Below are 12,853 nucleotides of genomic sequence, written 5' to 3' on the forward strand. Positions count from 1 at the left end.
ATTTAGAGAAGGCAGAGGAACCAGAGATCAAATTGCCAGCATCTGCTGGATCATGGAAAAAGCAAGAGAGTTCCAGAAAAACATCTATTTCTGCTTTATTGACTATGCCAAAGCCTTTGACTATGTGGATCACAATAAACTGTGGAAAATTCTGAAAGAGATGGGAATACCAGACCACTTGACCTGCCTGTTGAGAAATCTGTATGCAGGTCAGGAAGCAACAGTTAGAACTGGACATGGAACAACAGACTGGTTCCAAATAGGAAAAAGAGTACGTCAAGGCTGTATATTGTCACCCTGCTATTTAACTTATATGCAGAGTACATCATGAGAAATGCTGGGCTGGAAGAAGTAGAAGCTGGAATCAAGACTGCCAGGAGAAATACCAATAACCTCAGATATGCAGATGACACCACCCTTATGGCAGAAAGTGAAGAGGAACTAAAAAGCCTCTTGATGAAAGTGAAAGAGGAGAGTGAAAAAGTTGGCTTAACGCTCAACATTCAGAAAACGAAGATCATGGCATCGGGTCCCATCACTTCATGGCACATAGATGGGAAAACAGTGGAAACAGTGTTAGACTTTATCTTTTTGGGCTCCAAAATCACTGCAGATGGTGACTTCAGCCATGAAATTAAAAGACGCTTACTCCTTGGAAGGAAAGTTATGACCAACCTAGATAGCATACTGAAAAGCAGAGACATTACTTTGTCCACAAAGGTCCGTCTAGTCAAGGCTATGGTTTTTCCAGTAGCCATGTACAGATGTGAGAGTTGGACTATAAAGAAAGCTGAGTGCTGAAGAACTGACACTTTTGAACTGTGGTGTTGGAGAAGACTCTTGAGAGTTCCTTGAACTGCAAGGAGATCCAACCAGTCCATCCTAAAGGAAACCAGTCCTGAATATTCAATGGAAGGAAGTTGCTGAAGCTGAAACTCCAATACTTTGGCCACCTGATGTGAAGAGCTGACTCACTGGAAAAGACCATCATGCTGGGAAAGACTGAGGGCAGGAGGAAAAGGGGGCGACAGAGGATGAGATGGTTGGATGGCATCACCAACTCAATGGACATGGGTTTGGGTAGACTCTGGCAGTTGGCGATGGACAGGGAGGCCTGGCATGCTGTGGTTCATGGGGTCTCAAAGAGTTGGACACGACTGAGTGACTAAACTGAACTGAACTATGAGAACGGAACCAAGAGCTAAATCATTCCTTGAAAGAACCATAAAATCTGAAAAAAACGGGATCACTCACAGTTTTCCTGACTTTGATCTATTATTAGTTGGATTCCTTTCCCATCATGCGTCTGATTGTTTCTGGTTCCTGAATTCCATTTATAAGTGACCCTTTGGACTAGAGGAGCAGATAGGGGTCCCCCGTCTGCAGCTGCTACTAGGTTGACCATGCCTAATACTTTGGGTTTCCAGAGCAATGTTCTCTGCCAAGTCTTGGAACTCCCGGAGGCTGGTAGCTCTAATAGACAGTGAAAGTCATGCTTGCCTCCCGCCCGCATCTGCCACCTGCTCATTAGGCAGGAAATCTCTCCACTCCTCCACTGTGACATCAGGGGAGTCGTAGACAGCACCTATCAGGGTCTGCCTTGTACACAGACGCCAGCAGATGCAATTCAGAAGAGAGGACACTTCATTAGAATTTTCATCTGCAGTTTTAAAGTGATGGCACTCTGCCACAAGACTGACCCAAAAAACAGCAGCCCATCTCCTGACCCCTCCCTTACCTGGTCGTCAGAAACTCAATGAGCTTGTTTGCCTTCTCATCTGAGTCGGCAGCCGCGTCTGCATCTTCTCCCTCCTGGGTCATCTGTGGGAGGTTCCCACTGCTGCCTCCCAGACTGATGCTGGATGAAGTGGAGCTGGAACTGAGCCCTGAGTCTGGCACCGGGGACGACTGGTCCTCTCTCAGGAAGTCGAAGCCACCTGGTGGGAGACAAGGTCCAGGTGGAATGCGCAGGCCACGCGCTGAACGAGGTCGGGAGGTGTGCATCAGGAAGTGTGCAGTTATTTAAATTTTTTGAAAAAAAAAAAAAACACACACACACTTGATTTTTGGCTATGGCTATGATTAAACAAGACTGGAACTCTTTCTTTGCTTACAGAATAGTTGCACTGCCGTGTAGACCAGTGTGATTTGGTAACAGATGGTGCTCTGCTATTTTCTACTTTGGTGTCTTTTTTTTTCCCCCTTTTCTCCCCCAAGATACCACCTTTTATTTATCAGACTGGTTTAGTAATAGTTGGTGTGCAATACACACTCTTAAATACTGCTGGTTTAAATTAGTGCAACAATCTTGGAGAACAATTTGCAATATCAGTAAAAAAATATTTAAAGACATCTATCTTTTGTTGTTTGACCCAATAACTACAAACTAAGAAATGTATCCTGGAGATACACTGATTAAAAGTACATCAAGGTATATGAGCCTAGAGGCTCATGGAGGCATTTTGTATATTGGCCAAGAAGCAAAACAGACATAAACCACAACAATTTCTCCAGGTGTGGATAAGAAACATATGAGTTAAGATATGTTGTTCAATGGGTACTATGCAGTACATAAAAAGAATGGCATGGAACCATTTGTGCTAAGATACAAAGATCTTCAAAATACCTAGTCTTCTGATTAAGCTCACTTAATCAGTCTTTTTCTAACAGACTTACCAAATCATTTGATGCTCTGGTGTTTTAATTGATGCTTTCTGCAAAAGAGGTGAGTGCGTGTGTCTGTGTGCGCCTGCTTTCACACACCCACTGACTGATGAATAGCTCTGTTACACATTTGTACCTTACTGTGCTGTAGGTAAATTATTCTTGGGTAATAGACGATTTAACTATGTGACATGATACTATTGTTGAGGATAACAGCGATAAGTAGGTTATACACAATGTTTTGCATAAATGTGCCCAGAACTCTGAATGCGTATATTAATGTAATTAAGTCTCAAGGTACATAGGGAAATGTCTGGCGCCTTGGTGATACCTGGTCTCAAGATGCTGCAGGTGGTCACTGTTCTGCACACTCTCCTCCATGGGTGTGTTCCAGACTCATACTCTCTTGGTCAATGGATATTAATTTTTTTCATAACATATTTAATGAAAATAGCAATCACAGTAATAATTTTAAAAGTATATTTGGACATATTTACTAAGGAAGAAGGATTTAACATCAAGTAAAATAGTGCATGTTTATTGTACATAATGGTGCATATTTTATCCTTTAGAAAGCTGGGGCAAGGGTAAAAGCAGAGACATTGATGTGGGCTCCAGGGACACCCCCAGCTATCCTCAGACTTGTGACTCTGTCTCAGGCTCCCTGCCCCTCCTCCTGGTGTTACCTGTATAGAGGTACTCGGGTTGATAAGCTGGCTGAACGGTTAGAGTCTTGGCTTCGCCCATCTCTCGAGTCTGCAGGAGCACAGAAGCAATGGCATGGAAATTGCTGTTGCAAGAGAGGGCAATCAGGAGGTGAAGAAGCAATTTTTTGCTGTGTTCAAAGACTTCGGGCCGGTAATGGTCCAAACCTGGAACAAAATGGTGCAATCTCTTAATATAAACAAACCTTCAGCTCGTCTAGATTCCAGGGATGGCAAAGATTCCAAGATGCCCGGGAGGAACACGTTAGAGGAATGTTTAGTTTCCTTTGTTAGTTTGTTACCGACATAAAGAAATCAGGCTTAGGAAAAATCAAATGTTTTCTTCCTTAAAAAATGTTCTTATGAAATGCTGACAGACGGACTTTTCTTGACCTCTCTGTAGCATCTGACTTGTCTAGCATTCCTCTTTCCTGAGATGCTCTCTTCCCTGTTACTAAAGGTTTCTAACTTTCTCTCTCTCTCTGAGTCTCCCTGCCTGGCTGATTCCTCTTTCCATTTTTTTTTTTTTTTGCTCTGCACCTTGGGTATTTTAAAATCTCAGTGCTAAGCCGACCATGTTCTACATTCTTCCTCGCTATGCACTGACTGTGTCTCAAGGCTTTAAACTTATCATGGAGAACCAAAGCCCCTAAAAGAAGTCCAGCTTGTTTTGAATATCGCTATAGAAGTAGCAGTAGCTAGTCCACTTTGTGGTCTTTTGACACACTATAATTTGTATCATTGGCTAATTCGTTGATATTTAAAATGCTTTGAGGATTTCTCTGTGGTTTCATGCTTGATTTCTTTCTGAATATTTGTTAAAGAACAGTTCTGTATGTTCTCCTTGCTGTTGGAGTTCTCTGGCGGTGTGTCTGCTTTCCTCATTGGTTTTGATTTCCTGTCTCATCCTGTTGTCTGCTTAGTCATCGTCAATCCAGACCTGCCCCCCCCCCCCCGCCCCCGAGGCTGTGGTTCACCCCTCCCTCTCCCCTCCCCCGTCCCCCCACGTGCTCTGGTCACGGCCGTGCTGTGGTCCACAGCATGTGTGCCCTTAGACGGGATTGTGCTTTGTCTTCATGTCTCATTAAATGGTGATTTTCCCCCATAGCAGTAAGTTGAATTGGTGGATCACTATGCAGTTACAGGAGAAGGCAATGGCAACCCACTCCTGGAAAATCCCATGGACGGAGGAGCCTGGTGGGCTGCAGTCCATGGGGTCGCACAGGGTCGGACACGACTGAAGCAACTTAGCAGTAGCAACACAGAAGTAGCATGCATGAGGTACCATTCTATATTATGGTGCCAGGACAACTTTAAACAATGACTGATCAACTGGAATTTTAGAGATGTCACAGAAAGGGCAGTGAAAAATGGAAGATATTAGGTATTTCAGAAAAGCAGGATGGCCACGTAAAAGGACAGCTCCCTGGGAGGACTTGTGTAGGTTTCGGACTCTAGTGGCCAGAATTCCTCTGGGTCCCAGGCTTACCTAGGAAGACAGCATGGAGCAGCAGCGGGACATGGAGAGCCCAGTCCTCTCTGACACTGTGGTCCACCACCATCTCAGTCATAAAGATGACGGCAACGTTGCACCTGATCAATGAGAACGACGACGTCAACGCCAGGTCCGAAGAGGACGGAAACAGACGGACAGGTCGCTGGGGCACAATCACGTCCAGCTCGTCAGCCTTGAAGAATCAGGTGAGACCCTGATTCCAGGGAAATGGAGTTGGCCTGATACAGCACAGAGCTCCACGAGGAGAAGAAACTTCACTTGAGCTAATTCACACAATGGGGACTCTACCGATCACTTGAAAATCAGGGCTGAGGGATGAAGAGACTCGGAGGACAAGGGTTCTTGCGTTTAGCTGCTCACAATCGAAAAGGCGTAACAGCATGAACACCCACACTAAGGGCACAGCAAGGAAAACTCCAAAGGGCTGCAAGGCAGCTTCGCACGCTGGTTAGTGCTCGAGCAAAGTCAGTCAGTGTGCTGGGAGCTGCAGTTCAAGTCGCTTGTGTTCCCTCTGGTTTCAAACATCATTTCAATTGATGGGACCTGGAACAGGTTTCTCTTTTCATAGGAAGAAAAATCCAGTCAGAGCTAAGCGATCACTCCCCTCTATCTGCACGTGCTACTCACCTGTGGAGTGGCCCCCGGGGGGTGATGGTCTCTGGGAGGTAGTCCACCAGGGGGGCCCAGCACCCTCCCGTGCAAGGCATGGGTAGGGGCTGCGGCTGTTTGGTCTCTGTGATAGTCAGAAGCCAGCCGGTGTAGGGAGAAATTGGGTCATCTGTAGTGTGAGAAAGACAAATGTGCTTCATTTACAGGGAGAGAAGCTGCTTGTTTTCCCAACTTGCCTTTTTAGAAAGCAACTTACAAATTAGTGCTTGTAAAAATAACTTCCTAACCATTCCATTTGGTGAGTATGAAATTATATGATCAAATGGGCTGGAATTACTTGATTAAGTTTCTTTCATTCCTTTATTTCTTGGATATCTAATTTATATTCATTACAGAGCGACTGAAAACATAGATACACAAGAAGAAAAACCCTGCATCACATGAATTGCCATCACCATGACAACTCACTCCTTTCTCTTGTCTCCTCCATCTCAGTAAAACGTGATTTCTTATTTTCAGTTCACTCAGGATGGGAGCCTGGGAATCCTCCCTGACTTCTCAATTATATATATATATATATATATATATATATATAGTTTATTTTAATTGAAGGATAACTGCTTTACAGAATTATGTTGGCTTCTGCCAAACATCAACATGCATCAGCTATAGTTGCTTATATTTCTAATAACCATGATGATGGTGGTAGTGACAGTAATAATGAAAATAATACTGTCGGAACTAACGGAGAGACAGCTTGGGCTTCCTTGGTGGCTCAGTGATAAAGAATCTGCCTGCCAATGCAGGAGATGTGGGTTTAATCCTTGGGTTGGGAAGATCCTCTGGAGAAGGAATGGCAACCCACTGCAGTATTCTTGCCTGGAGAATCCCATGGACAGAGGAGCCTGGTGGGCTACAGTCCATGGGGTTGCAAAAGAGTCGGACACGACTTAGCAACTAACAACAGAGAGGGGTTACTTCATGTCAGGCAATGGTCTATATATTTCATGTAATAATAACCCAAGATAACCCAACGACAGGTACCTATTATCCCAATTTTGTAGAGGGGACGCTGAGGTTAAGTAACTTACCAGCAGCCGCATATTCAGTAAGCTCTCCCTCAAAACAAACCCAAGAGATGACCACTTCTCACCATCTCTATCACTGCCATCCTGGGCTGAGCCCTCACCATCTCTCACGGGAGGCAGAGCCTCCTACCGCCTCCCTGGCTCCATGCTTAACCCTCTGCAGTCTATTCTCAGCAGAGCAGCCAGAGTCATCCTCCTTTTTTAAAGATTTTTTTTTTAATGTAGACAATTTTTAAAGTCTTTTTTGAATTCGTTACAATATCACTTCTGTTTTATGTTTCGGTTTTTTTTTTCAGGCCTGGAGGCATGTGGGATCTTAGCTCCCCAATCAGGGATTGAACCCACACCCCCTGCACTGGAAGGTGAAGAATTAACCACTAGACCACCAGGGAAGTCCCCAGAGCCATCCTTTGAAAACAGAAGTCCATTCAGAGTCCCTTTCTCCGCGCACCCCTGGCCAGCAGCTCCCCTTTACACTCAAAATGAAATCCAGCATTCAATTCACACCAGGGCCTATAAGGCCTGACAAGAGTTCCCTCCTGTTTCTTGGGTTATTTCCTATTTCGTGCCCTCTGCTCATTGCACCCCAGTCACCTTGCCTTTCTTTGCTGTTCTGTGACCATGCCAGACGCTGTCCACCAACTTTATAGACTAGGTCTGAATCTGTTTGCCTGTCCACTTTATCCAAGGTGGCATTTTTTTTTTTTAATAATAAAATACTTTAAAGAGGCGGCACCTTTCTTTTTAGATAAACCCAGACTAGGAAGCACTGGGCCATGAGGTCTCTCCTGATCCCTTCTCATTCTTCTTAGCTCTGCTCATACCCTCAGGAATTCAGGCAGAAAATAACTACCCCTGACATATATCATACAGCCGGTCATAAGGTTTGGAACTGAGCCTGCAAACCTTTGCTTCTCTCATGGCATAGACTGTACCCATCACTGGGTGACTGGAACCAAAAATGCATCAGGCAGGATCGAGTTACCAAAGTTCTGAGGGTACTTATGCCCTACCAGATGGACCGCTTCATCTGGGACAGCTGAGGTCAATTCTGTTACCTGACAACTAGAAAAGGACCTTAGCATCTATTTTATGGACTTTCTATGATGAGGATCTGTTTGAGTGGCTTGATTCCCATTTTTCTTTGACTTGAGAAATTTAAGATTCGAGCTCTCAGCAACCCAACTACTTACTCTGAACTTTAATTTCCCTGGTTAATATCAGTAATCACGTGAAGAATATTACTGACACATGACTCAATCAAATTCAAGTACTATATCCAGTAAGATGCTGTTTATGCTGGTATGACAAATTTATAAGCATTTCTGGGTAAAACAGAGGCCATGATGATAATACTAGACTACTCTTTCTGCCTTATTTTCATTCACAGTAGTTTTTCTTTCCCTTTATACATACTTCTATTACTTTTTCTCTTTAACCCTAAAGCCAGTGATCTGAGTTTATATAATGACATAGTTGCTCATTTTGTTATAATTACCCTCTGAACGTCACTATTTTAAAATACATAAGGAATGTAAAGTTTCAATACCAGAGGGCTGTGAAGATGTATTTTCAAAATGATTATTAGTTACAGTGTTTTCTACCAAACTCTGTGTCCTGCGCCCAGAACAAAGAGATACACTCTGACGGAATCAACTGGTCGAAGTGCAACAAAATTCCTAATGTAAAATCCACAGTCATAGAATGTTATGCTTCGTTACAGCATGCCTGTCACATTCTGGGGAAGTCAGGATTCGACTGCCTAACATTTCCATGACTCAATTTTTCTGTCCTTAGAATTTTATGTTACCAAGTATTGAAGAGCAAGGAGACTGCTCTTGAACCAACAACTCCACCCCTCAGGTACTGCTCTCCTCATCTATCAAATCTGGTCCTGCCTAGAACTAATGCTCTATGCTCTTGAAATGCAACTGTTTGGTGTCTGGAAGGCCAAATACCCTGATGGGCACAGAAATGAGGGAAAATGCATAAGCTTCCCCTTCACCCCGACTTCATACTAACTGTTCAGGAAAAAGGTTTTATAGGGACACAGTTAAAACTTGGGCTTCCCAGGTGACCCTAGTGGTAAAGATTTTGCCTGCCAATGGAGAAGACGCAAGAGATGTGGGTTCAATCCCTGGGTCGGGAAGATCCCTTGGAGGAGGGGATGGTGACCCACTCCAATATTCTTGCCTGGGAAATCCCACGGACAGAGGAGCTTGGCGGGCTACAGCCCATGGCAGTCACAAAGAGCCAGACATGACTGAACACACGAGCACAGTTAAAACTTAACCTGAGTATGGCAATACTACATGGATTTCAGACATTCCTGCCACTGATATTTTGAATGATGGAGAATCGCCTATCTGTGCATTAAGAAGTAAAACTGAAATGCAGTGTCATTAGAACTACTGGGTTGGCCAAAAAGCTTATTTTGGTTTTTCATAACATTGTACTGAAAAACCTGAACAAACTTTTTGGCCAACCTAAAACACTTACCTCTCACCACACTCTGTACATTTCCCACAAGAACAAAATAATTCAAAACTACCAGTACAAAACCTCCGTGTGCCAACTTACAAAATGGACCTAACTCATGAGATATCATATTATGATTTCCACCCAAACAAGTAAGTTCCAGAAGATAGTTTACCAACTTCCTTACACAGCTAATATGTCACTGGGAATGTTCTCTGTTTCCAGAACTCCTGTAACTTCTGAACAAGTAACTGAGACCACTCCCTGACCAATGACCAATAAGTGTACAACCTGTCTGAGACTTAAACAAAGTCAGTGAATGCATCGATCTTTCCAGTTTTTCCAGCTTCCCAAGGTACAGCATGATTCCTGGGACAATCGTATCTCCCAGTCTGGCAAGGTTTTCACTCAGTCCCTGAGAAATTAAATATGAAAACAGATCTATCCTGGGTGAGCTGACTCACAAAGCTTAAAGGTTAAATCCACTCCCAAGACAGGCAGGAGAACTGGATGGAAAACTTTGTTTTCTAAAGAGACAATCTTGTACTAGCTTTTTGCCAAATGCATCACCCAGGAAAAGGGCCAAGAAGACAAAAATATGGTTTCAGGTAGTAGCTCAAAGTTTTCCTAATTCTGATTCATCCACTGTTTGGTTTGTGTTTACTTTGAAGAGACTGACTCTCTGCATGGCAGGATTAAATGGTTACTTAATTATTTGTGGGCTTCTTTTCACTGATCAGAACAAGAATAATCAAAATACCAATTTTCCATTCACTAACCATTTGCCCTCCATCTGAAACCCCTCAGGCTGTTAGTGCTTACTTTTATCTTCATCGTATGAGCCTCCTGAGCTGTTGCTGTATCTTGACTCCAGACGCGTATGGGCCCTGATGACGTTACTAAACCTGCAAATACAAGAACAGCCATTGTGAGATATTGACACGCGTGTGTTATGTGCTGAGACACAAAAATACTATTCTTTAGCGGTTGATGATGCTTTTCCTAAAAGAATACTGTAAACAGTGTACCCCACACATTCCCTTTGTGCTTGAGCAGGTCAGTGGTCACGTCTGCTCAGGAGCACAAGTTCAAATCTTGAAAAGAAAAACATTTGAAGACTAATATGTGTGACTCCAACTAGAAAATTATAGCATCTGCTTGGAAAGAAGACGGGCATGATACTGAATAACACGAATTCTTGATTCACATGGTAACCTGGCACATGGTAGAAATAATGGCTGAAAGATTGAATAAGTGAAATAAGACAAACCCGGAAATATACAAAAATAGTTTCATAACAAATTTTGAATTTCACGAGCTTTAATGTTTTCCTTAAAAGGTTTTTAGGAAAAGGTACAAGTGGAGGTGTAACACAACCAGAGGGCTTCTTTCTGTCTAGTCTTTCTGTGGCTTAAGAAGTAATCAAAAATATTTTGAGTTTATTTTTGTGTGTGGTGTTAGAAAGTGATCTAGTTTCATTCTTTTACAAGTGGTTGACCAGTTTTCCCAGCACCACTTGTTAAAGAAATTGTCTTTACTCCATTGTATATTCTTGCCTCCTTTGTCAAAGATAAGGTGTCCATATGTGTGTGGATTTATCTCTGGGCTTTCAATTTTGTTCCATTGATCTATATTTCTGTCTTTGTGCCAGTACCATACTGTCTTCATGACTGTGGCTTTGTAGTAGAGCCTGAAGTCAGGCAAGTTGATTCCTCCAGTTCCATTCTTCTTTCTCAAGATTGCTTTGGCTATTCGAGGTTTTTTGTATTTCCATACAAATCTTGAAACAAACAAAACGAAAAAAGAGGCCGAAGGGTAACCTTTAAGAGTGTCTGTCTATTTGGCTGCATCCGGTCTTAGAGCATGTGGGATTCTGCTGCACCATGAGGCGTGGCACCTTTCACTGCAGGGCCTGGACTCTTTAGTTGTGGCACAAGGGGGCTCTGGAGCACGTGCGCTCAGTAGTTGCAGGGCACGGGCTTAGTTGTTCCACGGAATGTGGATCTTGGTTCGCCGACCAGGGACTGAACCCACGTCTCCTGCACTGCAAGGCGGATTCTTAACCACTGGACCGCCAGGGAAGTCGTCGAAGTACAACAACTGTGTGTGCATTATCTCGTTTAATCTCACTCACTCATCTTTGAGATACACACCATTTACTCTGCCAAGGAGGAAACAGACAGAGTGAAGCGCAACAACTTGCCTGGTGTCAGCCAAGGAAGGTGACAGTTGGGACACTTTCAAGGCTGTGCTGCCTCTGAGAAGGGGGGACTCTTGACCTCAGGCTGAGCTCTCGCTCCTTAGCTCGGTGACCCTGGGCAAGTTCTTTACCTCCTTGGGGACCCCATTTCCACACCTGCCTAAATGGAATAATAATAACAAGACTTCAACGTTTATTTTGTTGGGGCTGTTGTAGGAATCAAAAGGAAGGATGTGAGAAAGTTTCCGAAACTATGAGATGCCGTCTAACTATAAAGTATTAATTATTATACTCTTGGATTTCTAGAATGCCTGTTCAGGGTGCCAAAGACTTACAAATCAGTAACATTTTTATCACCCAACGATCTAAAAAGTCAGGCAAGGGTGTGGCTGAGGGGAAATGAGGGTGAAATGGTACATCTATTTATTTTACATAAAATGATACAAAGAGTGGTTTGTCTGTATTACTGACTAGGTTTTCTGTTGTAATTGATATCAGACCAACACTCTTATTTCCCTCTGAAAGTGGGACAAAGTGCAGGGTCCCAGCTGTCCTCATCAATGTAGGGAGAAAGAGGGGAATTTCAGGAAAAAGTGCTATTTCAGGATGTGCCATTAAAATGCTACCTTGTCCCAGGTGTATAACCTCAGAACACCGCAACAATGATGTGACTGCTGAATTCAGAAGTGTATCAACTATAAAGCCTCTGGTTTCATTCACTCTGTAGACATTTGCAGCAGCTCTTTTTTTTTTAAAGTCCTGACAAGCAATCTTCCCTAGTAACGTTGTATTTCAAACATTCTTCATTCTCACATCTTTTGGGCTATTACTTTGTGAATCCACAACTTCTTTTATCAAAAGATAAAAGGCATCTGCTGAGTTTCATACAGATCAGACCCCGTAATTGTCTAAATCAGACTAGTCCTTAAACGAAATTGGAAAAGTGTCCAACTTATTACCTTCTGAAGAAGTTCTACAATCATATTTATGCTGATAAGTGCAAAGATATAAACAGCACATGCAGAACCCAGACAGCATTCAACAAGGAATAAAAACAGGGTGATGAAAGAATTTCACATCTGTAGATTCACACCGGGCAGAAATCTGCTAGCAACTCAAAAATGGTGGTTTATTTTGGTTTTACAATTGTGTTCAGGAAGGCTGGGCAGGGAAGAGCTATAGAATGGATGGCAATTCTTCTCTTTTCCTTTTAAGACAGATTTAAAGGATTTCTAGGAGGAGTTTATGAGGCCAAGATGAAGGGGAGGAGAAAGCCCCTTCCACACTTCTTATTCTGGAGAAGATCAAAACCATAGCACAGTGAAGTGGATGCTCGGCAAAAACAATATGTAAAAACTGGCTCCCAAGAGTAAAATCTGTTTCTTTGTTTTCCTGGTTGAAGAAACTAATTTTGGGTCTAGACCCTAGAAGAATTTCAAGGATTAAGCAGACTGAATAGTCTTTTAATATAAAAGTACGTGTCTTAGAAATGTATCATAAAAATAACTCTGCTAAGACTGGGTTTCCCAGGTAGTTCAGGGGGTAAAGAACCTCCCTGCAATGCAGGAGATGCAGTAAGTATGGGCTAAATTCC

At 43.0% G+C, this 12,853-nt stretch overlaps 1 protein-coding gene across 2 annotated transcripts in view; it reads right to left on the reverse strand.

Moving 5' to 3' along the window:
* FRY (FRY microtubule binding protein) overlaps nt 1-12,853 on the reverse strand; it is a 248,217-nt gene that overhangs the window by 53,355 nt on the left and 182,009 nt on the right. For both annotated transcript variants that reach the window (XM_068984472.1, XM_068984473.1), the window contains exons 36-40: nt 9,882-9,964; nt 5,512-5,662; nt 4,858-4,961; nt 3,351-3,536; nt 1,739-1,937 (exon numbers count right to left, since the gene is read on the reverse strand). In XM_068984472.1, the coding sequence (XP_068840573.1) occupies nt 1,739-1,937; nt 3,351-3,536; nt 4,858-4,961; nt 5,512-5,662; nt 9,882-9,964 (723 nt within the window). The remainder of the gene's footprint in view (nt 1-1,738; nt 1,938-3,350; nt 3,537-4,857; nt 4,962-5,511; nt 5,663-9,881; nt 9,965-12,853) is intronic.

The sequence above is a fragment of the Capricornis sumatraensis genome, chromosome 12 (genome assembly GCF_032405125.1).
Source record: "Capricornis sumatraensis isolate serow.1 chromosome 12, serow.2, whole genome shotgun sequence".
Classification (NCBI taxonomy): Eukaryota; Metazoa; Chordata; class Mammalia; order Artiodactyla; family Bovidae; genus Capricornis; species Capricornis sumatraensis.